General features: G+C 41.3%; 2 protein-coding genes across 4 annotated transcripts in view; one reads left to right on the plus strand and one right to left on the minus strand.

Annotated features, from left to right (window-relative positions):
• sh2b3 (SH2B adaptor protein 3) overlaps positions 1 to 10,149 on the minus strand; it is a 141,034-nt gene extending 130,885 nt beyond the window's left edge. The window contains exon 1 of one of the 3 annotated variants that reach the window (XM_078421588.1): positions 9,888 to 10,149. The gene's annotated coding sequence lies outside the window, so the exon portion shown is untranslated. Of the gene's footprint in view, positions 1 to 5,284; positions 5,521 to 9,887 lie in introns of those variants that run through there. The other 2 variants (XM_078421589.1, XM_078421587.1) reach the window with 2 other exon arrangements.
• Positions 9,618 to 19,871, plus strand: pheta2 (PH domain containing endocytic trafficking adaptor 2). Its single transcript, XM_078421590.1, has 2 exons — positions 9,618 to 9,845; positions 12,761 to 19,871. The coding sequence occupies exon 2, from the start codon at positions 12,771 to 12,773 to the stop codon at positions 13,653 to 13,655; it is 885 nt and encodes a 294-aa protein (XP_078277716.1). The 5' UTR covers positions 9,618 to 9,845; positions 12,761 to 12,770; the 3' UTR covers positions 13,656 to 19,871.
• The last annotated feature ends 6,821 nt before the right edge of the window (positions 19,872 to 26,692 follow it).

Consider the following 26,692-nt stretch of genomic DNA (forward strand, 5'->3'; position numbering starts at 1 on the left):
GACTGACAGAAAGGACTATAAATAATCAAACTTGCAGGAGAGAAGGTTTTATCGAAAAACATTTTTTTTTGGAGTGCAGTTTATCTTTCATTGAAAAGTTACTTTGGAAAGACTTTAAAGAAATAAGAACTTTGTATAAATGCGGTTTGATAACCTTGGAATCATCGTGACGGCGTAGTGAATGATTTTTTAAAATGCATCAATGTCACGAGGGCAAAAGCAGCAGCTACTCAATATTTGCGTAACAGTTTGCACAAAGAAAAGGTGAAAACTAGATTACATAGGCGATATAGGCAAGAAAGTTAAAAACATCAGCTCTTCTTGATCTGATATGCATATCTATCAGAAATAATCGAATACGCCTGAGATTGTTATTTATGATGAGAAAAGTGTTATTTTTTCATGTAGAAACACTCAGTGTAAAATTTCCATAGACCTATATTTCAAAATGTTGGCTCAAAGCAAGTGTTTGAGGAGTGTGTGCGTCAGTGTATATACAGTTGGAGTTTATTTCACTGCAGGAAAAATACAATAGGTTATGTGCTTAAAATTCAATAAAAGTAGAAGCATGTTGTTTTACAACCTCAGAACAACACTAGCTAATTGGGTGAATTGCCAAAGTAAGAATGCAACTTTTCAGTCTGAAGAAGGGTCCCAATCCAAAACATTGCCAACCCATGTTTGCCAGAGATGCTGCTCAACCCGCTGAGTTTCTCCAGCATGGTGTGACTTTAAAGAAAAAACAGCATCTGCAGGCCCTTGTGTCGACATGCAACTTACAAGGAGTGAAATGTAAAGCAGGAAACAATGATTTAACTGGAAGGGGACATGGAGGAGCAGAAGCCGTGGTGGGGGGGGGGAACAGAAAGGAAATATGGGACTCAAGAATGAGAGATGAGCATACGGATGAGGGGAAAGGAGCAAGAGGATTAGGGTGGTGGGAGATAGGGATGTGTGCACACCTTGGTGGGAGGGGGAGGATGACTTGAAATTGGAGAGATCAACGTTCACACCATTGGGTTGTACGCTACCCACGTGCAATACAAGGTCCTCTTCTTAGTTTCCTGTGGCCTCACTCTGCCAATGGAGGCCCAGGGCAGAAAATTCAGTATGGGAATGGGAAGTGGAGTTAAAATGGTTAGCAACCGGTAGATCCAGCAGGCATCGGCAGACAGAGCACAAGTGTTCGACAGCCTAGTCTGCTGTCGAACACTAAAGGAGGCCACATAACTGAACACCTCTTCTGCCAAGGCCTACTCTTTCCACTCTCCCATCCCCTTCCACCTATATCCCTCGCTCCACCTTTACATTTCACTTCTCCTCTTTTCTCATCTTACTCCAACTAAATAAACACAAAATGCAAGAGAAGCAACAAATTGTCAATTTTTGAGACGGATTCAGATTACGGGAAATGCGATATGGACCATTTTCCAGGAATACAACCCCTCAGTGACGTGTACTGGATGTAACCGTGTACCCGCCAGTAAGTTGCTGGGTAAACATTCCATATAGATGTCGTAAGTTACATGCAGTTTCACTGCACGACAGGATTTCCAAGCTAAAAATGTCTCTGAATGTTACCTGAACAACTCGTGTCGACGTGTAAAAGAACCACATTTGATGTTCTTTGCCTCAGGTGAAGTGTCGTGCTGTTGCACCGAACCAAGAGCTGATTAAACTCATTGTGACTGAAATGCAAAGATCACATTTCACAATAACAAAGGGAGATATTTGGCCGATCAAGTCTCGTCCAGCAAAACAGTAGGGGGCATAGATTTTGCCCTCATTGCACTGGAACAGCTGCGACCTGCAGGGCTCTGGAACTAGTGCAGGATGATGGGATTAAGCTGGAAAGCTCTTTCTGAACCAGCACAGACTTGATGGACGGAGTTGTAAATTTTCTATGCTGTAGATCTGCACTGTAAATTGTATATGATTTGGGGTGTATAAATTGGACCAGAAAATGCAAGCTAATTCACAAACCTATTGCTAAAAATACCTGAATGAGAAATAGTGCAACTTGGTTGCGAATGCTGGGAAATTTCTCTTTTGCAGAAAAGAGGAAGGAAAGACATTATAATGAAAACACTGCTGCATACGTGAATTATACAATATCGAATCAGTAAATACACTTCTCTTTTAAGTTGCAAACATTACAAACTAAAAACGAAACTAATTAGAGTGATCCATGAGCAGTTTTTGTTGGTAGTTTCCCTTTCACAAAGTTTAAAGGATACTTTGCAACAGTCACCTTAAAGCACAACACACGCATGTACTGGAACCCTCCATCTACAGATCTCCAGCAAAGTTAGGTGTGGACGTGTTTGCCTGCAAATATTTTGGCCATATCCCCTTCCCTGGCCCCTACGTAGATTCTTTTATCTGGCTTGACAGCCCACAGATGACTCAGCTCGTTACCAAACGTGGCTCACGACACAGAATTATCCTTCAGCCAGAGGCATTTAACACGAGTAACTGGATTAAGTTGTCAGACAAGCCTTGCCGCACATCCAATGAGGACACGTTCATCAACAAAACCCACAAATGCCAGGAAACAAAAATCAAGAATTACTAATTAAAATTCTAGTATGCCAGCACTTAAATAACTTTAAAATTGCACCTTATCCAGAAATTCACGCTCAGTGCCAATCACTGTACAGCCATCCATGGTGGAACAGTTGATATGGAATCTAACTGGCAAAGGCAGCTAAAGTCGTTTTTATTGCCCTCTTTACAAAAAAATACAAAATGTCTTTTTAGGGACCATCAAAATAAATTCTTGTTTTTTTTACTGGAGTGAAATCGAGATACAAAGTGTCACCTGGCGATTTAACCACACAGGTAACCAAGGCAAAAGTGCGTTCTCAACCACCATCCATGAAGACATATTTTGGGGCGAGGGTGTCAGAAATCAGGGTAAAGGCCACGAAGTTTTAATTAAAATTATAAACAGTATCTTTAAACTCAGATATGTTCTAATAGATGGCACTTTAGATGTCAGCAGAAAACATCCATGATCTTGGTTAGTTGTACAACCTGCCTATTCTCCAGAGCACATCGGGGCTGGGCAAACCTTTCTGACCCATTGCCTGAAATGAAAACGTATCATCAGGTTTCAATAAGGTCCAACCAATATGGCGATTTCTACAGATTCCCAATATTAGGGCTCCTCCACAGCATTTGACCCGGGCAAAAGTGCTGAGCCACTCACACACTCACACAGAAACAGACAATTTTTCTTCATTCTATACATTTGGTCTGCAAAGAAGGGTCAAGAAGGTACGCAGAGGAATTGATGGCATGGGGCCCAAGTCAGTGACTATCAGGGACATAGGGGAATGACAAACTGTCTGCAGAGGTTTCTAATTGCAGTTAGCTCACCCTGGCAGTAATTGATTAGTAGTACCTGCTCCCTGGGTTGTATTGAGGCAACATCACTCCACCCTGGGTATGAGAAGGGTGAAATAGCCCTACCGTTTGAGTGCCACATAGATCTTCAGAGGAATAAAGCAGGACAGTTGACAAAGACACTGGCCTGTTTTCAATGAGCCACAAGGTGAGACTATAAAATGTTCATATTGTATTAAAACATCCTCTTGCAGTTTAAATGGCATCTCCCCCACCACTAAGAAAATAATATTGCAAATTATCACAATGAGGCACGTCAATATTATATTTCGTAAGTATTGCCGGTCTTGCTCACAATTGGGCCTCAGATTTGAATACACATTCTGCCATTTTAGTAGGCTTTAGGGCACCAGCAAATTCTGAACATCTTACAAAGGCACCAAATTTTAAATCAGGCATCTTCCTGGAAGATTTGGCGTGAAGTTTACAGTGGTGCAAATTTAAGTGACACTTTGGTTTTAGTTATCCTTTGATGTCATATCAATTCATTTGTTTGAATGTATTGTTACTCATCCTTTGTGCTTCAATGAGTGCCACTCCGTGCAAATCTCTCATTGACTCAAAGCCCTTAGGCGCTGACAGTAGAAAGCAGATGGGAAATAAGATAGGATTACATCTGCAACACTAAGGCCACACAGAAATTGTAGGAACAGCACCTCATATTTCACTTGGGCAGCTTACAACCAGTGCATTAATATTGATTTATCTAATTTCAAGCAACTCTTGCATTTCCTCTCTCCATTCCTCCCCATTCCTAGTCATCCTGCTAGTTTCACTGTTAGTATCCCCTCGTTATCACCTCCTCCACAGCCCACAATGGACCATTGTGGGCTCTTTGGCTGGGGCTGGCTGTGATTTGCTCTGTACCTTTTCATATCTCTAGTTTGCCTCTCCCCTGATTCTCAGTCTGAAGGTTCTCGATCTGAAACGTCACCTATTCCTTTTCTCCAGAGATGCTGCATGACCCGCTGAGTTACTCCAGCATTTGGTGTCTGTCTTCGGTGTAAACCAGCATCTGCAGTTCCTTGCTCTACACTGAGGTGTGTTGATCCAAATGACAAACTTCTTAAACACGCGATAGATAATCCTGAGGAAATTGTGGAAAACCTTCTGATCCATCATTTTAGGAATAGTGAGCAAAACACAAAGTGCTGGAGTAACTCGGCGGGTCAGTCAGCATCTCAGGAGGGAATGGACAGACAACGTTTCGGGTCGGGACCCTTCTTCAGACTGTCTGCTTTGGCCAACAGTGGGAAAACGGTGTTTTGCAGAGTATCGTCCATGCTTTTAACTACTCTTGGCAATGGCAACCCCTCTCCGACCCACTGATCGCAGCGCAGACACCGATGCAACGGCACAGTGGAGCTCCCAGCCCTGCATCATGTGGCACTCTACAACCAGAGCCGTCTGCAAGCGTTTATGAGAACCATGTCGACACAACAACTAGTCAACACGACTCTCCTGTAAGTTGGTGCACTTAAGTCTGAAAAAGATACAGTGCTGAAGTAACTCGGCAGCTCGCTGGCTGACCCGCTGAGTTACTCCAGCACTTTGGCTCCTTTTGGTTTATAAACTGGCATCTGCAGTTCCTTGTGTCTACTTTAGTTTGAAGATGGGTTCCGACCCGAAATATCGCCTGTCGATCCACCCCCACGGATGCTGCCTGGCCCGCCGAGTCCCATCTAACAGCACCGCCGCGTTTTGTTCCTGTGTTATTTGGCTTTAAAAACTTCATCCCCCACTGAAGGTTGCAGTCAGTCACGCAGCCGCTATCCCCAATCCGCGGGCAGAGCTGAAGGCAAGCGGCGAACAGTGTGTGCTCACCCCCAGCGCCCCAAGACTGGCCAGACATTCAGCAGCAAGGGGTTGTACTCACACAAGAAGTCGTACCTGCGGCAGAATTCTTCACCACCTCGCTCGCCCATGTTGCCTCAGCCTTTACTACTTCAGGAAGGAAATCCAAGCGCGGAAAAAAACCCTAAATTCATCATTTCCGCTGACAAGTTGACAGTTGCATGGGGACTCGGCTCGGGCAAGTGTTTGTGCGGCGGCGGGAGGAGCGAGGACACAACTGGCGCACTTACTTATCTCTTCACCTCCTGCCCTGCTCGCCACTGCCTGCCGACCTGCCTGCCTTCATTGGCCTGCGCTCGCCCAATCGTGTCTTCACGGCGGCAGCAGGGGCAACACACACATTAGTTGTCCAACAGTGGCCCCCGAAGGCTGCCTCCCACCCAGCAGCAATGCCGACCCTTCCTTGTTTACTCAAACAGTGCATTCCTACTCACCGAAAGAAAGCACAATCTGCCGCATAAAAAGGGAGCAGAGCCTCATGAATCTCTCTGTAGAGGCACACTGTTATGTTATCTTTGAAGCTAGACACACAACGCGGGCATCTGAACAGAATCAAGGTCTAGAAAAAGGGGGCAGCCCTCGAGAACTTTAATGCGACATACCAATGCAAACGTCTTGTCGAGTTTCAAAGCTTTCTTTTGGTAATGTCACCTTTTGAGAAGCCGCCTTTCCCGTTGTCATTGATAATGGTTGACTCCACGTTTGACGTGCTACATTTTTAGTTTCATTCCCAGCAGTCGAAAGTTAGAAACTTCCTTTTGAAACGTTTGCACGATAGAAGGCAGAAGCAAACAAACTATTTAAAGTATTAATTTATTGTTGGTTACCTGGAAGATCAACAATCATCAAAATATTTATCCACCTACTGAATTGGAATTAGTACTTTTTTCTTGTTTAGTAAAACAATGTATATAACGCACATGTTAAATGTTTCACTTCAACTTCAAGCATTTAATATGTTTGCAGTGCAATAAGTAAACGCATAATCTGCACAAACGTGGCGAGGGGGATTGGGGCAGAGATGAACGAGGAGCAGGGGGTGAAAGGGAAAGGAGATAGGGAGGTTAGGGGTCGGGAAAGTAACAGTGGGGAGGGTGTGGAGAATGAAAGATGGGAGTTGTGACGCAGGAGTGGGAGAATGGGGTGAGGGGGAAGATCGGGGCAGGAAGGAAGTAAAAAAGTATCGAAGATGAAGACGATATGATTAGGGATTGGTGAAGAAGTGGGAGGAAGGGAGTAAAGTGGGAGGAAAGAAGGGGAAGCCGAGTGGATGGAGGGTAGGGAAGTTAAAAGGAGAAAACATGAAAGAGGGTAGGTGGGGTGGGACGAGGAAGCAATGGACAGATGAGGTGACAGGACAGTGAATGAAAAGGGTGGGAGATGGAAAGGGGTGGGAGATGGGGAGATGGAAAGGGGTGGGAGATGGAAAGGGGTGGGAGATGGGGAGATGGAAAGGGGTGGGAGATGGGGAGATGGAAAGGGGTGGGAGATGGGGAGATGGAAAGGGGTGGGAGATGGGGAGAGGGAAATGGGCAGGTGGGGTGGGTGGGGATGGAAAAGGGGAAGGGGGAACCTTCAACTTCCTCTACTTCACAATACGTCATTCCATTTGTTTCACACTTTATCTTTTCATCTCTGGTCTTAGTCCAGCTATTTGCCTATCAACCACGCCCCCTCCCCTCCCCCCCCCCCCGTTTCCTGCTAGGCTTTGTCCTCCCCCACCCACCACAATCAAACCTGACCCAAAATCTCACTTATCCATGACCTCCAGAGATGCTGTCTGACCTGCTGAGTTAATCCAGCACGTTGTGCCTTTTTCTGTGAACCATATTCGCAGTTCTTTGTTTCTACATCTTCTTGTTTTAGGCGTGTAAATGGCTTTCTAAAGATGTGCAGTCAAAAAAGCTATACTGATTTATTGCAAGAATTCTTATAATCGCCACACATTATAAACCAAATAATGGATTGGCACCAATCGAGCAGGTTGTCCTCTCTTGACAGTATCAAAATTCTGAGTTCCATAGAATCTGAGTCACACAAGCACCGAAACAAGTTATTAGCCGGCTAAACACGTGACACAGAAAATAAATAATCATGTATGCAAAGTAAGTTGTAAGATAAATAATATTTTGGTCATTATTACAAGGAGGTTGTAGCGTACATTAAAAAAAGGCTTGTTGAGATAAGGCTCTGCCACTACTGTATTATTGAGGTAAACAGGAAAGCTCTCAGGAACATAGAAAACAGCATCATTAAACAATCTATCACACATTAGCAGGACACCACTTTCTATTTATCAATATTTAAAATTGTATATAAATCCTAAATTAATTCTTCCCTTAAAATTACATTCCTCCCCAATTTCTTCTGTCCTTTCTCTTATAATGTTCTCATCCAAACCCACACCCCCTCCCCACTTCTAACTAACATAATTTTATCCTACATGTTCTCCCATAGTGCATTAGTTTCTCTCCCCAGAGGAACTTCTGACCTCTCAATGTTATGTCAACATGCTGGAACACCTTTCAAAAGGGGTGGTTTTCAGTTATGTGTCCGGCAGAAGCCGACATTATTTGCCAGAAAATACGTATGTGAACAAATATTTTCACAAATGAAGATGAACGTCCTGTTTCTTCCAGAAATGAACATCTGCGGGATAGCTATTACTGATTCAGAACACAGCTGAAACTGTGAATGAAAGAACTGAAATTGCAGACATGTTTAGATCTCCCATTGCGAGCGACTGCTTTGTTATGCAGTAGATACTCATGTCTGAGAGTAAACATGCATATCATTTCATGGAAAATAAGTGATTGAGTGAGATGCATTCAATCACAATTTTATCTTCATTCTAGGTGTTATAATCATACAGCGCAGAAACAGGTCCTTCGACCCAACTTGTCTATGCTGACCAAGATGCCCCATCTAAGCTGGTCCCATTTGCTCGCGTTTGGCCCATATACCTCTAAATATTTCCTATGTACCCGTCCAAATGTATTTTAAATGCTATTTATAGTATCTGCCTTAAACTACCCCTCTAGCATCTAATTACATATGCACATCACCCTCTGAGTGACAAAGTTGCCCCTCAGATTCCTATTAGATTTTTCCCCATTCATCATAAACCTATGACATCTGGTTCGATTCCCCTATTACTGGCAAATTATTCTGTGCATTCATCCTATCCCCCTCATGGAGCCAGAATTGAACCACTGACTGACAGTACTCCATGTACAGTTGATACTGGAGCAAGAAGAAGGGTCACGACCCGAAATGTCACCCATTCCCTCTCTCCTAGATGCTGCCTGACCTGCTGAGCTACTCCAGCATTTTGTGATACCTTCGCATTGAACCACTGGCTAACTGCTCCATGTACATTTACTGGAGCCAGCATTGAACCACTGTGACTGTGCTCCATGTACAGTTACTGGAGCCGGCAATGAACCACTGTGACTGTGCTCCATGTACACTGTGACTGTGCTTTATGTACAGCTGCTGGAGCCGGCATTGAACCACTGTGACTGTGCTCCATGTACAGTTACTTGAGCCGACATTGAACCACTGGGACTGTGCTCCATGTACAGTTACTGGAGCCGGCAATGAACCACTGTGACTGTGCTCCATGTACACTGTGACTGTGCTTTATGTACAGCTGCTGGAGCCGGCATTGAACCACTGTGACTGTGCTCCATGTACAGCTTTCTGGAGCCGGCACTGAACCACTGTGACTGTGCTCCATGTACAGCTGCTGGAGCCGGCATTGAACCACTGACTGTGCTCCATGTACACTGTGACTGTGCTCCATGTACAGCTACTGGAGCCGGCATTGAACCACCGTGACTGTGCTCCATGTACACTGTGACTGTGCTCCATGTACACTGTGACTGTGTTCCATGTACAGCTGCTGGAGCCGACATTGAACCACTGTGACTGTGCTCCATGTACAGTTACTTGAGCTGACATTGAACCACTGTGACTGTGCTCCATGTACAGTTACTTGAGCCGGCATTGAACCAGATGTGCAGCACTTTGGTCAACGTGGGTTGTTTTTAAATGTGCTATACAAATAAATTGACTTGACTGTGACTGTGCTCCATGTACAGCTGCTGGAGCCGGCATTGAACCACTGTGACTGTGCTCCATGTACACTGTGACTGTGCTTTATGTACAGCTGCTGGAGCCGGCATTGAACCACTGTGACTGTGCTCCATGTACAGTTACTTGAGCCGACATTGAACCACTGTGACTGTGCTCCATGAACACTGTGACTGTGCTCCATGTACAGCTACTGGAGCCGGCATTGAACCACTGTGACTGTGCTCCATGTACAGCTACTAGAACCGGCATTGAACCACTGTGACGGTGCTCCATGTGCAGCTGCTGGAGCCGGCATTGAACCACTGTGACTGTGCTTTATGTACAGCTGCTGGAGCCGGCATTGAACCACTGCCACTCCTTCTCCCGGAGGGAGGCCAGGCCATCCCGTGACGTCAGCGGGCGCCGGTGATGGCGGACGCGGGGAAGGAGCGGCCTGAGGACGAGCGGGGCGTGAGGGCGGGCGGTCCGCGGGGCCGGGGCAGCCGGTGAGTGAACAGCGCGGGTGCTGCGGCCGACGCCTCACTCACCTCAGGGCGGTAGCGACGGCGAGGAGTGGCGGCCGCCCTCACTCCCTCCTCGGGCCTACTCCCATCCCCGGGCTCCTGGATCCGGGCAGTGCCTCCCTGCCCGAGCAGCGGCCGCTAAACCTCTCACTCGCTTCCATCTCCGTCTTCTTGAACCAAAGAAGCGGGTTCCTGTCATAAACCGGACGTCCTCGGTTTATTTTTATTTGAAAATAACCGCCGCTCGTTGCCGAGTTGCTGTGCCGACCGCCGGACAGCGCGCATGCGCGCATCCAGTAGCCATTGGCTTCTGTTTGTGCAAGTTTGATCTTTAATGATTCAATGCAAGCTCATCAATCAATGCATTTCTAATCCAAGCATCTCTTAATGAATAAATCAGATAATCCTATACATAAATACAATCAAGTCAAACTCAACTACATTAGAGTATCCAAGCTAATCCATTGTGAGTGGAGCACCAAGGCCCTTTCCTTGTATATGCACATACTTGGCCAATAAACTTATTCATTATTAATCCAAGCATCTCTTAATGAATAAATCAGATTATACTGTACATAAATACAATCAAGGCAAACGCAACTACAATAGATAGAGCGAAGAGGAGATTCTGTATCGTATAGTTGAATATAGTTGGAGAAACAAGGAACTGAAGATGTTGGTTTACGAAAAAGATAACATAAAATTCTGGAGTAACTCAGAGGCTCAGGCAGTATTCCTGGAGAACATGGATAGGTGACATTATGGGTCAGGGCCATTTCTTCAGACTCTGGGACCCCAACCCGAAATGTCACTTCTCAATGTTCTCCAGAAATGCTGGCTGACCCACTGAGTTACTCCAGCATTGTGTGTTCTACCATTCTATTCTAGCATGCAGTTCTCTCCACCAGCAACATCGCATGATCACTTCAGACTGCAAAACATGCCTGCAGTGTTGCTTCTGCACCTCTTGGCCAGTTTACTTCCAGCAGCATTTTCTACAATTCCTTCCTGTTGTAGCTTCTTGTTTACCACAACTACATCTGTAGTAGTGAGCTCCACAATTTCTGAGTAGCAAAGTGTTCTAATTTAGAGATTCTGAGTGACGCTCTGAAATCGGTTGCCTGAAGTTTTGCAGGTCCCCATAAGTGCAAATACTTTTGTCTGCTTTATCAAAGCTTTATTAATTGTAAAGAATGTTGAAGAACCTTTTGTTTTCGAGAAAAATAGAAATCCACGATCTTCATTCATTTCAGATTGGGAATACCTTGCATTTCCCATATCACTCCTTGTAAATAGTTTTTAGATCCTCTCTATATCATTACATAAAATTATACATTGCACCCCAAGTCTGACATAACCAAATTCCACATAAATTTGGCAGGATTTTTAAAAATCATTCCATCGCTCTGTAAATAACCTTGGTGTAATTTTTTCCCCCTCTTTATTATTCTGCATTGCTCCTTCCATTGATTATTCTGATGCAGGGTCACGACCTGAAATACCAGCCACCCCTCTGCTTCGATAGCTGTGGCCTGACCTCCTTTGTTCTTCTAGCAATTTTGTTTTGCTCCAGATTAATGAATCTTGTGTGCCTAATTTGTGTCTTTAAACTTCAAGTCCCCTTTGTTTCACTTTTCCATTCAGATTTTAATTTTGCATACATTATATATAACTTTATTTGTCTGAAGTTTATGGCAAGGCAAAGTTCACAGACATAATATATGTTTACAACTGAAGACAATGGAAATCTGAAGTCAAATTGATACCTGGCAAAATTCAGTAAAGTGGGACTAATTTTTCTCCCGCTCCTTCCATGTTATATTCCTTGTCAAATGCTGTTTTTATATCTTCCACTTCTCATGAGTGTATACCCAAAATAACTTTCTTGATTCTGTTATAGACAATGCCATTCATAATTTGTAATTGACGACGGTCATGGCCTGTCACTTGTGTGGTGTGAATGTTACCAGTCATTTAGCTGCCCCTTTCTGAATGTGGTCGAAGTAGTGCTTCGTACAGGCACAGATTACTTCTTTGTTTGAGGAGCTGTAAAAGGAACTAAAATATTTAATGGAAGGAAAGTCATTGATGAACTAGCTGTAGATGGTTGGACCTAGGACATGATTATGAGAAACACCTGAAGCAATGCCCAAGGCTCAAGGTGATTAAACATAACTATCTCTGTGTCGGATATGATTTCACCTACAAAGAGCTGATTAAATGTCTTTATTTGCATTGATCTTTTTAATATGCTTTAAATGTCAAAAGGTTTTTTTTTCCAGCCTTTCAACATAATGTCTTGTGCAGATTGGAAAGCAAACAGTATTTTTATATCAGGATTAATATTTCATACAATCTTCTAAATCCTTGCTTGTTAAACTGTCTACTTAAACTATTTTCCACCACTTTTGGTGTTCCACCTCTTTCTACTGTAGGTAGTTGTAGATGTTCAGCTGCTGTGTATATTCAAGGCTGAGATGAATAAATTTTGGGGTGTGAAGGGAATTGAGAAATGAGATGAATGAGGATTGGCCATCATACAATGAAATAATGAAGAAGGCTCAAGGGGCTAAATGGCATACTTCTATTTCTGTTGTTTGTAATTCATCTAGACCTAGTCTGAATCTGTGGTGATCATTTTGTGTTGATATTTCCTGGGCCTCTCCATGTAATCTCTTGACATGGTACATTCTTTTAAGCTGCTTTTTAGTAAATGTAACAACATATTAATCGATGAAACTAAATTCTCCATCTGTTTGCATTTTTACTGACATCTATAGTTAAAACTAGATGCTCAGATCCAACCAAATTTGCACGCATGAACAATGGTGAATACTTTGAAGAATAACTGCATTCTCCATTCTTAATGTCCTTTGTGTTTTATTTTTTCTTTATAGAAGCTAAAGCATGAAGTTGAATGAAAGGAGTGTGGCATACTATGCCACTTGTGATTCTCCAACTGACAAGACTGGATACTTGCACAAAAAGGGAGAACGAAACACTGCTTATCACCGCCGTTGGTTTGTTTTGAAGGGTAACCTGTTCTTTTACTTTGAAGAAAAGGAGAGCAGAGAGCCCATTGGAGTAATCATACTGGAGGGATGTACAGTGGAATTGTGCGAGTCTTCAGAGGAGCATGCTTTTGCAATCAAGTTTGACAGTGTTAAGTCAAAGTCATACAAAATGGCTGCAGAGAACCCCGCAGAAATGGAAGCCTGGGTTAAAGCTTTATCCCGCGCAAGCTTTGACTACATGAGAATAGTCGTGAGGGAACTTGAAAAACAATTGGAAGAGATGCAGCAAAGTAGAGGCAGCAGCCGGAAAAGCCAGAGAAAACTACTTGCACAAAAACATGCAATCAATCCTTCTGGTGCACTACAGATCTCAAGTAGTTGCACTGTATCTCATGGAACTTCTGTTAAAGAAAATGGCTACGTTCCCTGGAATACCACATCAGTTCAAACACTAGAAACAGAATGGAATGGTAAAGCTCATGCTGGTAATGATAATGACATTGCAAAATACATCCCAGACCAGGTGCTGGAAAGACCACCACATACCCAACGCTTGCCACCTCCCTTGCCCCCGAGGAGGAGAACAGCAACAGGAGGGGTAACGTCTGGGATTGGTGGTCTGATGCTGGCCCATGATAATGCTGCCACAGCCACAGGGACCTACTGCTTCAGCAGATTACATGAGTGGTTTGGCAGGGATGTGATACAGCTGCAAAGACAGTGGCAAGAGCACAAGATCAGAATTGATGGTGTGTCAGAACCTGATCACATCATCTGAATTCATAATATAGTACATCTTGCTCAGTGTCTTTAAAAGGAGGATTTCTTTCTCAAGTTTTATATCTAATTCAATCTCTTTAGCATCTTATTCTAGCTCTCTAGTGTTTTCCACTAAGTATACAAATGGTACTCTGCATTTCTGTTTTAATTTGTTTCATAATCTGGCTGGATCCAGCAAATGAAACACAATATATTTAAATGGGCATTGGGCAATGTCTTACAATATTTGCTACCTATGTCCTTCTGTTTTAATTTTAGTATCCCTGGCAGTGAAATGAAATTGCACATGAAAATTAAAGTAATTCCAATGAGCTTTTTAAAATAAATGGGATTTTGAGTTATGGTGCAGAGACAAACCAAATGCACCTTAAGTTTGATACCTGGTAATTAGTTGCCTAATTAGAAAATGAGGATAGATGGCCTTGTTTGGGTGGGGTGGGAAATCATCCAAGCTTCCTATAGTTTATATTGTGATTTGTGTTTGCAAGATTCATGCTGTCCACCTTGATTTGGGCAGCCTGCACAAAATGGCCTATGCATGGGCATTGGCTATTTTGCCTGTGAACCTGCGCTGCAGCATGTCGGGGTGGGAGGAGTGTCAAAAGTGATAGCAGACTCAGGATTTACTCGCCTTTCCTTGATTGGTGCTGCCAGTTTTTTTTCAATGTTCACTTCAATAAACTCACCCCATCTCTTGCTTACTGAATGCATTATAAACATAGAACCAGCAGCTTACCACTGCCATGCTATTTTACAAGTTCAAACACTAACTGAAAATTACAAAACACTCTATTTCTGACAATCAGCACCAAGAAACGATCACTTAAGTAAAATTTTGTTTTCTAATCTGCGTGATTGATAGGGAAAGGTACAGCCCGGAGCCTATCCAAACATCAGAAAATTGCAAACATATGTAAATGAAGTACCACCCATTAACTCTTTGGCTTGAAAAGTTATTACTGTACAGGCATCTCGCATTTTACACGGGGGCTCCAGGCTTGAAAAGCAGTGTGCAATCAAAAGTGCACAAATCAAACATATGCCAGGCACCCCACATGACTACGGTGCCAGGCATAAATTTGAGCGTGTTATTCCAAATATAGGAGTGTTTAAATTAAACTTTGGAAGCATTTAGGCAAGCGTGTCATTCTAAAAACGCGCAAATCAAGCAGGCGTAAAACGTGAGGTGTCCTGATTTAATTTTTAAAAGCCATTCCATTATAGTTCCCAATGAGTTGGTAAATGCAATGTATTATGCATAACCAAGCCATATTGTGCACAAAGGCACTGTATCCAGTTGTGTAATCTAGACAAAAAAAGTTAGAAAAATTGACTCCACCATTGGCTTCAGACTCTCAGGGCAGGGGAAAGTTGTTGTTTTCTCTCTCGATCACTGTTCAGTGATACTTGCTGAGCGGAAAATACAGTATTGGATTTCCGAACAGAGTTATAGTTGGCTGTCGTGATGCCAGCGGGCTGTACCTTGCTCACAATTAGTGTCAGCTCACGTAGATCATTTGTTGGACGATTGGTGTTTTTCCAGTTCTGGCACTCAATAAAAGAAGAACATTTTTAATGCTTTTGCTATTTAATTTGACAGTATTTAAGTTTTGGAGTAAACATTAACATTAGCCAGCCTAACGTGGCCTGAAATTGTGTCAGTGGCCTGAAATTGTGACAGAGCTGGTGCGCTTAGCCACTTCCTCCCAAAATCAAGAGGAAATTCCAGACAATTTTTTAAAAAGTTGCCACTCAATGTTGGTGATTGACTACTCTGTGTAGTAACAGAATAAAACCTTTCAGAATTGGAGTCCAGGATATAAGTGTTGAGGCTTACACAAGTGTTGGATTTGGGGGGGGGGGGGGTGTCAGAGGGAAGGAGAAGAAGATTGTGGTAGGATTACTCTGCCACACACGTTAGTTAGGTGGATAGTTAAGAAGGGTCTTAATCTTTAGCATCCACGTGGTTAATTAGAATTTGGCCCTTTTCACAAATTGGCTGGGTGGTGTCAGTGGCTGCACCTTCATATTTTTAGCAGCTATTTCAATTTGGCCAGCTTCAGTAGCTGTTGAAACATGCACAAATTACTATCATTTCTTTGGTGCTAGATATACTTAGAAAATATGTCCTAAACTTGCTGAACGAAACAAATTGTACTTTGAACGTGCAATTCATTTTATTTTGCTAATACTTAATTTTGCGATGTTGTACTTGGAGACGTATGGCTACAGTGCATGAATTGCTGTATGGTGGTTCTATGTTGGTTCTATGGGGTTGAAACTGGGTTTAGTTTTGCAAAGTTAGTGAATATGGAGAGATGAGGGAGAAAAAGTTCCAACTTCAGAGTTTCATTAATGATTGTGGTTGGAAATGTGACTGTGGGACGGAAAGAGAACTATGCCTGGCCTTGATCGCTTCCATCATCAGTCATGCAGCATACAAACAGGCCCCTTGGCACAACACATCCATGCCAACCAAGGTGCCTACTTGAGCTAGTTCCATTCGCCCACATTTAATCCATCTAAACTTTAACTATCCATGTACATGTCTAAATGTCTTTTGGCAGCTCATTCCAAATACCCACCACACTCTCTATGGAAAAAAAAATCCCATTCACTTTAAATCCATCCTCACCTTAAACCCACGCTCTTTAGGTTTGGACTCCCCACTGTGAGAAAAAGACTGATCATTCACTTTATCTGTGCTGTTCATGATTGTAGATACCTCTAAATTCACTCCTCAGCCTCATACACTCCAGGGAAAAGATTGTTGGCATCCAATGCCCAGGAAGTACTAACACATAATATTTAAAATCCATTCATTAACTAATGATTTGAATTAAAGTGAGTTGTTACAGAACATCGGGAAGTGCAAGGAAATTGACATATTACTGAATCTTTCATATTGCTTTGACAATAAGACCAGTTTATCCAATATACAGTATGTGAAGAAGTATTTCTAATGTAACCTTATAATGTCAGATATCAAACACCACTAATACGTCTTTGTACTTTGTTCCCTCATGATTCCATGGATGACTATATTAAGGATAATTGTAGCTGCATAAACATTAAAAGTAAGAAAATCTTTTCCTACTATTTGATGTGAAGTACCAGTGCAATCAATCCCATTAAATGTAAACATCATAGGAACTGTCGAATGACAAGTGAAATCCCTTCCTATTTAAAACAAGAGCTAACTTTTAAATGAGATTTATTGGAATTTTAATATTACATCCCACCCCAATATTTAATGCTTTTAATGTCATGTTAATTTCAATTTTGCCAAAGATTGGTATTTCTTAAATCATTTTAAACATGTGCAACTTCTCAGAAACAGCCAAACACTGTTATGCAGTGATTTCATTGCATTCTCTCTGAGCTTAATGTTCAGAACAAAGATCATTAAGAGCAATATTTTTAATTGAAATTCAAGATTTCGAAAGATGTGCTTGAAGCCTAAGTTGTGTAGCAATATTGGGGGTGGTATTTTTAGTCATGTCAATTTATAGACAATGCTTTTAGTATTTTTCTTTTAAGCTTGCGTAGGCACAAATTTCTGTTTGCATCTCACTTCATTTTTAGGTAGCAGACTTTTTGAAAATCCAATCCTTTAATGCTGCATTGTGGTCAGCACCTGAAATATCCTATATTAGGGAGTTCCTGCCTTCTATCAGTAAACATACGCTAACAAACTGCCATGTCTTTTGATTAATGACTTTTCGGACATGAGAAGGAAGTGATTATAAAGAGAAAGGGACAGAGCAAAAGGGATGAGTTAAATGGTTCTTTTTTAAAAAGTCTGAACTGTTCCATTCTGTAACATTTACCATTGCTTTTAAATTCAGGAAATTATATTTTCCTCAAACTTTGTGTAAAAAATTAACTTTTTTTAAAGCAATTCCAAAAGTAATTACATAGATATGTCGAGGTGTTAGCGAACCAATGGAAAATGAGTGATTGCACTTTCTTATCTTACAATTTAGACTTCTATATATACTTCACTACACATCAGCTAATAAAACACTAATGTACACATGTCTTTACGTAATTATCAGCAAGAATTAATCAACACAATTCTTGCAAACCATCACCTCCAAATGAAGCAGTGTGAATACAAAGGGTGCTTTTCATTGAACAGTAGTTCCTAATCTCCTCACATACTGTAATTACCATTTCAGAAGTTAGTTAAAATATCACTTTACCTTCAAAAATACTTTTACATTATATTTGTCCATGCTGTTTATGGATTTGCATTTGAGAAGGTAGCCTCTGATTTCTTGTTGATTATGAAAATTTTAGCATTTGCCATTCTTAGTTAATCTGTTAAACCATTATTTTTAAACAAACTATTGGAGTTAAAATTATGAAGCTTCATTTTGTTTAATTTTTTCAAGAGTATCTTTTGGTTATATGGTTCAATTTTCAGATGCAGGAAATTATTCTAGACCAATTACTCAAAAGTTATATATAAACATTTATATTTAGGACTTTCACAGCACACAAATTCGAATGAGATAAAATTAAGTCTTCGAATAATGTTGTGCAATAGAAAACACTGACTATCAACAGCAAAGATGCAGCAACGCTGTTTTAGCTATGTGCATTAATGTCAGCGGAATACTCTATGCCCACACTTGGTATAGAGTGTAAGTGGACTGTCAGGATGATAAACATCAAGCTCTGTGTTATCCCTGCCCTGGAAGCATCCAACATCCTGCGTGCATATAACGTGGGATTACACAGAATGAGCACAAAAAAAATGTTAATTTAGAAAAAGGAGTTTGCCTGTTCTTCCCATGATGAAGTAGATATTCCCCCTAGGTACTTCCATTTTCCCCACATCCTTGCTAGTCGGTAGCTTAAACGCCCAGAGGTGGATGAAGAGTTGATTAGATGTCGAGAAAGAATGGATTACATTTTAAACAAGAGGGGGAATGAGATTGAGGGGATTGCTCTTAAAGGCAGCATAGACTAGATGGACGAATGGCTTCCTATATTTATAGGAAATAAAATGAAAACATAATATTCACACATTTGTACAGGTACTTCATGTTTGATTTTCTAAATATGGCCAATACATAACCAAAGAAACAAACCATTCATCAGTAAAGGTATACTCATCGTACAATATTACCAAAAACATTGCCAAACATATGGCATACCAATATGAGCATTAAAATCCCATGATGGTATTTCACTAATATTCTTAATTATTTCATGAATTCCTAATTAGATCCAAAGTATCCAGTGAATGAATACTGGATTATAATACATTTTTCAGCATAAATCCACAAATTCCTTATTCTTACAAATCTGTGTTTACTTATGTACTGTATTTAAAAAGTACTTTTTGAATGTGCCTCAAGGAAACAGGTCCATGATTAAGCAAAACCCTAACAACCTTAAAAACCTGCACAAACAATTTGCACAAGATCCATATTGTCATAAACCATACGGCATTAAAATGGGAAACATGTTGCAGGAATTTACTTCTAAATGTTTGTACCATTGTTGTATCTGTTCTTATCTCTTAATTTGAGTTACTTCAGTCAGAGACTAGTAAAGCATTTTGTTTTAATGTAATACTGTTTGACTGAATTACTCTTCCGCCATTTAGAATAATGCCATTATGGTTTATCCCACTTTCAAAGGGAGTGGGAGAAATGTACAGGTATGAAAAGCAGGATCAATAGCTGCCATTTGAATTGGATTTAACAACAGATCAACATCAGGCTTACTTACTATATTTGTCTGTGGAAACTATGAAATTTGGCATATTCATTGAACTTTGTAGTGACCTTAAAGGTGTGCACAGAGCAAAATAGGTACCTGTTCAATGGCCAATTGCAAGATTTGAACTTTTATGAAACTGTGTGTATGATATGAGAAACAATACCTAAATGTGCCATATAAATGTATGTTTTTTGTAGAATTAATAATATTCCCTTATTCCTTTAGGGATCTGTTTATCCGATGTGTCGTTATTTTGATTAACATTTTACAAAATGGATTGTGTTAATGTAGATTTTTTTTTCCAATATATCTAAAATGTATGTATTTTTGTAATTACACTTTTCAATTTGCATGGAATATTCATCATCTCGTATTGATTACCGCATGATTGCATGAACAATCGGTGTATATTTTGGTTCGTAGTATTGAGAATCAAATATTCTGTGTTTACTGCTCATTCATATCACAATAAATTGAGAATTGGGAAATTAGTGCATGTGTTTCATTTGGACAATATTAACAGATTTTGAGATGTCAGTTTTTTACCTAAATTTTAAAGTACAAAATATATGTTAACCCCTCGGATTTGCAATTGAGCTTGATGTCTCTGGAGTAACTATTACCAAAATTGGTCTAAAATACATTGCATTATTTGGATTATAAACAAACTGACAGACACCAACAGTTGATAGATTTTTAGTTAAAATTTAGCTGATTGGTATAACACTTTCATTTAATTTGAAGGGTCCCAACCTGAAATGTCATCTCTCCCTTCCCTCCACATATGCTGCCTGACCTGCTGAGTTCCTCCAGTACATTGTTTTTGCACTTTCATTTTTTAAACTGAAGGAGGCGATGGAGAAAGGAAGGGACAAGGCGTGGAAAGATTTGAAAACAAGGCTTTTTTTTAAATCAAGGCAATGTCAGCTCAAAGCAAGTTGATGCAAAACAAAAGTGATTTGCACTCTCATTAAGTTGCTTTTGGTTAGTAATCTGAAAAGGTTTGGGTGAAAAAGGTGAGTTAGAGGAAATTCAGTGCTCTTTGTTGTAGGATCTTTCTCACCTTGAGGAACCATGCCAGTGGATCGCAAGACATGTTTAGCTCAGAGGTTTGTTTTAGGAATGATGATCCAAAGAATAAGACAAATTAATCTTAGTTCGGCAACCACAGGTGAATAAGGTACGCCAATTTTGACAATAATCATAAGGGAAGTTATGAAAAGATCCTGACAAATGTTCTGGATTTACTTTTTAACTGGAATAATGTTTTGAAATATTATTGGAGAAGAAAGGAAAAATGTAAATAGAAAACCAGCAAATTATGACATGCTTTGTAGCCATCTTGCAACTTTTAAGTCTCAAATCTCTGAAATCAAGTCTGATCTTGGCTTAAGGAGTTATGCAATGCCTTATTTTCTCACTAAGGCCTGGCAGCACTGGAGCGATGACTCCGCACAATGCCGGTGGTTGGTATGGATAAGAGCTTCACTCAGGCAAGTAATGCTTTACTGTGCTTAAGTTTATACAGCAGGATAAACCAGTGTGATAGAAATCAGTAAATACAAGAAAATCTTAACCTGTTGACATTGTTTTACTTGTGAACTGGAATGAAGAGCTGGTCTCATGGGCTTTGGGAGTCAAAGCTCTACCTTATGTGTACCATGCCATGTCATGAGAAATGTAATGACAAACGTGATTTTTTTTAAGCATCAACTCTCATTGCAATTGATTTTCTGAAATTTAAAAAAACAGGAAAATGATGACACCATGTTTGTCATTTTCTTACTTAGTTTCTACATATACACAAAAAAACCCCACATAATTCTACACAGAAAGGGAAAAAGACATTAGAAATGTCTCATCAGGGTTTTTTAAGGAACACTGTGCTAAAGAAAGCTGCCGCAGTAGTACCAACACACCCGAGGATGTTTGCTGGACATTACACTCCAGTCTCAATGGCGTGCCAAACACCAGGTAACAACATGACGAGGTGGCACAGGACTTGGGGAAAAATTGAAGTCTTCGAATTGAAATGTTAACCACACTTACCATGATTAAAAAAAGACAATTCATCTGGTAAATTTAAATGTCTTTGAGAAATATGTATTAACATTTTGGATGAAACCTTTTACTTTGGATAATGGAAAATTCAGCTTCCAAGGGATAAAAGGCAGGCCAAATGCTTTCAAATGAAAAATGCTGCCACAGTGCAGGAACAGCTAATTAGTGGCAGAAGTAACAGGGATCTAGAATGACACAAGGCCATTCAGCCCATTGAGTATGTTAGTTGAAAGAGTTACCCAGCCTGATCCCGGCACTTGGCCCTGCAGCCCACCGTTCTGCAAGCATAATCAAAGTAACGTGCCTCGTAAGTTCTGTGCTGAGTTCTAGCCTCTAATGAAAATGTTTTTCCCTCACCTCCATGCATCGTAGCTTAGTTTGGGAACAGTTCTGCCCGGCCGCAAGAAATTGCAATCAGTTGTAGATGTAGCCCAGTCCATCACACAGACCAGACACCCCACCATTGGCTCCACCTACACTTCACGCTGCCACTGAAAAGCAGCCAACGAAATCAAAGGCTTGTCCCACCCCAGTCATTCCTTTTTCTCCCCTCTCCCATCAGGAAAACAATGCAGAAGCATGAAAGTGAGCACCACCGGACTCAGGAACATCTTCCCCTCTGCAATCAGGCTTCTAAATGGTCTTTCCATAAATTAGGGTACTGTCCGATTCATCTCTACCCCTTAGTAGACCTTGGACTTTGTCCATGGATGTGCTACAATGCTGAGAACTACATTCTGCACTCTGTAGCTTCCCCTTTTGCTCTACCTATTGTAGTTGAGTTTCACTTAATTGGATTTATGTATAGTATTGTCTGATTTATTTGAATAGCATGCAAAACAACGCTTTTCACTCTACCTTGGTGCACGTGACAATAATAAACCTAAACCATTCTAAGTCTGTTCCAATTACTTTAAATCTATGCCTCGTGTTTTTAATCCCTCTGTGAAGAAATAAAGAACCTTCTGACATACACTAGTCCCTCCCCCTTCCAATTTGCTCTAACATCCCATTTTCCTTTTAAAATCTAAACAAGTGATGTTTGTGATAAGATGCAGACCAATGATGCCAAGGTAACAATTACTTTAAAAATGAATTAAAACAATTAATTAAAAAAACTGCAGTGAGAAACAGAAGTGGAAATTGAAGGAAGAAACTGAAACAGGCACAGCCTTGGAGAAATCTGGGTGCAATGTTCATCACTGCTCCTCAACAGGGGCGACCTAATTGAATCGAACCGAATCGTGAAAGGCTTGGATAGAGTGGATATGGAGGATGTTTCCACTAGTGGGAGAGTCTAGGACTAGAGGTTATAGCCTCAGAATTAAAGGATGTTCCTCTAGGAAGGGAATGAGAAGGAATTTCTTTAGTCAGAGGGTGGTGAATCTGTGGAATTCTTTGCCACTGAAGATTGGAGGCCAAGGCAATGGATATTTTTAAAACAGAGATTGATTCTTGATTCGTACAGGTGTCAGGGGATTTGTGGAGAAGGCAGGAGAATGGGGTTAGGAGGCAGAGATAGATCAGCCATGATTGAATGGCGGAGTAGACTTGATGGGCCAAATGGTCTAATTCTGCTCCTATCACTGATGACCTAAAACCAGCCCCTCAGTCCTGCACTGGAGTGTCAACCTGGGCTCTTAACACAAGTCTCTCGGGTGGAGCAAACCACAATCTATGATTTGGACACAAATTGCTGGAGTAACTCAGTGGGACAGGCATCATGTCTGGAGAGAAGGAACGGGTGATGTTTCGGGTTCGTTGATGAATGGGTGAACTTTGGCATTCTAAATGAACAGCTCTACCACTGGGAATAATGGGAACTAACTGAAGCCTCTGCTTAAGACAATCATTGAAACTTACCCAATAGTGAAAGGCTTCGATAGAGTCGATGTGGAGTGGATGTTTCCATTAGTGGGTGTGTCTAGCACCAGAGGGTACAGCCTCCAAATAAAAGGACTTACCTTTAGAAAGGAGTTGAGGAGGAATTTCTTTAGTCAGAGGGTGGCGAATCTGTGCAATTCCTGTAGACGACTGGGTATTTTTAAGGCGGAGATCGGTAAGGGTGTCAAGGGTTGTAGGGAGAAGGCAGGAGAATGGGGTTGAGAGGGAAAGATAGATCAGCCATGTGCAAGAAGGAACTGCAGAAGCTGGTTTTATCAAAGATAGACACAAAAAGCTGGAATAACTCAGCGGGACAGGCAGCATCTCTGGAGAGAAGGAATGGGTGACGTTTCGGGTCGAGACTCTTGGGTCTCGACCCAAATCATCACCCATTCCTTCTCTCCAGAAATGCTGCCTGTCCCGCTGAGTTCCTCCAGCTTTTTGTGTCTATCTTCGATAGGTCAGCCATGATTGAATGTTGGAGTGGACTCGATGGGTCAAATGGCTTACTGCTGCTCCTATGACTTATGAACATGAACAAGAGAGTGTTAACAGTCAATACATCGCACGACATTGACAATAAATCTACTTTCTAAAGGATCTTCATTATTTTCTGAAGAACATCTGCTTTCAAAAGAGCTCAATATCCAGGACCATCACCAACATTATTCCCAACAGCCGAAGTGAAGGACAACTGGAAGTGGTACCCCGAGTGACAATGGTAGAAGCATCAATGAGATAAGAGCCACATTATGATCTAATTTCATGGCAGAAGAATGGGTAGATAGTGGAAGTAATCAACTGGCAGAGTTAGCAGTGGAGTGATTTCAATTAATGGAGCATGTTCCTCTCAAATAATTCCTGATTATACCGAATGATATTGCAAAACGATCATGAATTAAGCAAAAATCCCATTGCTTCTGCCTGCTCCTGCCCCACCAAATCATTTATTATTCAGGAACAGTTCCTTGTGGAATAAAGTGTTGGGTGAAGTAAAATTCTACTCAGCAATGAGTAGAATGAGCAGAATTGCTGGGCGATAGAGGAAACAAATACAACTTCAAATAGCCCTTGCTTTTCCTCTCTATCTCCTCCCCTTCCCAGTTCTCCCACCAGTCGTACTGTCTCCGAGTACATTCTCCCTTTGTCCCGCCCACTCCCCCGACATCAGTCTGAAGGGTCTCCACTCGAAACGCCACCCATTCCTTCTCTCCAGTCTGTCCCGCTGAGTTACTCCAGCATTTTGTGTCTACAGAGGAAGTGAAGGCAGCTTCAAGGATTAAATATTTTATACATGGCTAAAATTTACCATTCTCTAACAGCAGGTGGCAGTGGAGATCTGCAGGAGAGAATCATTTCAACTTGGACATCCAAACAGAAGAACAGCTTCTTCCCATCAGCTACACTGAACCAATCACCACTTTCTCATCTCATTTCTGAAGCCACTGCCGTGTACTTTCACTCTTCATTCTAACTCCTTAGGTTATTCCAGTATCATACTTTAATATTCTTTTGCATTACTCATATTTTGCACTACAAGTTTGCACCATTCTGCAGGCCAACAACTTCTTCAGTGATGGAGGAAACACTTAAAAATATAAAAGCCGTTAGATAAGAAGTGTGGGGTCTGTAGGTACTTTGTGTTGCTACCTACAGTAGGGGGCAAACAACAAATGTTAAACACCAGCTAACAGACCCAACAATTCCTGCAACAAAAAATCGAGGTGACTAACAAGTTTCAACAAGAACTACCTTGGTTACACTAGGAACTTTGGGCTTTGTTTTGTTATTTGCGCTATATAGGTTATTAATTTTTTGAACTTTTGAGTTCAATACCTGCGTTAAAAACCTGTTTTGCTGCTGCAAGTAGAATTTCTTTGTTCCATTTTGGTACATATGACAATAAAGCACTCTTGACGTCACTCTCTCTTTACTGTTTATTCTTAAGCTTCTTGTGAACAAGACGTTTCATTGCACCCTGTTTATATGACAATAAAATGATCTTATCTTGTGCTTATGTTAAAACTTGTTAATAACCTCAATCTTCTTGTTGCACAATCAAAGAAAGTTTAAAACACATGCACAGTAGTTTTTTGGTTCAGTTCTGGTTACCATGTGTGTTCAGTTCTGGTTACCATGTTATAGGAAAGATGTTGTCAAGCTGGAAAGTGTACAGAGAAGATTTACAAGGATGTTGCCAGTATTAGAGGGTCTGAGCTATAGGCAGAAGTTGAGTAGGCTGGGACTCTATTCCTTGGAGCACAGGACGATGAGGGGTGATTGTATGGAGGTGTATAAGATCATGTGAGGAATAGTTTGGGTAGATGCACAGAGTCTCTTGCCCAGATTAGGTGAATCGAGAACCAGAGGACATAGATTTAAGGTGAAGGGGAAAAGATTTAATAGGAATCTGAGGGGGTAACTTTTTCACACAGAGTGATGAATATATGGAACAAGCTGCCAAAGAAGGGAGTTGTGGCAGGGACTATCCCAACATTTAAGAAGCAGTTAGACAGGTATATAAATAGGACAGGCTTGGAGGGATATGGACAAGAACAAGAAGGCAGATTATAATCTGAATGGTGTCAGATTAGGAAAATGGGAGGTGCAATGAGACTTGGGTGTCCTTGTACATCAGTCACTGAAAGTAAGCATGAAGGTATAGCAGGCAGTGAAAAAAGCAAATGGCATGTTGGCCTTCATAGTGAGAGGATTGGAGTATAGGAGCAAGGAGGTCTGACTGCAGTTGTACAGGGCCGTGGGAAGGCCACACCTGGAGTATTGTATGCAGTCTTGGTCTCCTAATTTGAGGAAGGACATTGTTGCTATTGAGGAGTGCAGAATAGGTTCACCAGGTTAATTCCTGAGATGGCAGAACTGACATATGATGAGAGAATGGATCGACTGGGCTTACATTCACTGGAATTTAGAAGGATGAGAAGGGATCATAGACACATATAAAATTCTTAAGGGATTGAACAGGCTGGATGCAGGAAAAATGTTCCCGATGTTGGGGGAGTACAGAACCAGGGGTCACAGTTTAAGAATAAGGGGTAGGCCACTTAGAATGGAGATGAGAAAAAAACTTTTCACCCAGAGAGTTATGAATCTGTGGAATTCTCTGCCACAGAAGGCAGTGGAGGCCAATTCACTGGATGTTTTCAAGAGAGAGTTAGAATTAGCTCTTAGGGCTAACGGAATCAAAGGATATGGGTCGAAAGCAAAAACGGGGTACTGATTTTGGATGATCAGCCATGATCATATTGAATGGTGGTGCTGGCTCAAAGGGCCGAATGGCCTACTCCTGCACCTATTCTCTATGTTTCTATGTAAATGCTGGCAGGTGGGACTAGT

This window comes from Rhinoraja longicauda, chromosome 25 (assembly GCF_053455715.1).
Source record: "Rhinoraja longicauda isolate Sanriku21f chromosome 25, sRhiLon1.1, whole genome shotgun sequence".
Classification (NCBI taxonomy): Eukaryota; Metazoa; Chordata; class Chondrichthyes; order Rajiformes; family Arhynchobatidae; genus Rhinoraja; species Rhinoraja longicauda.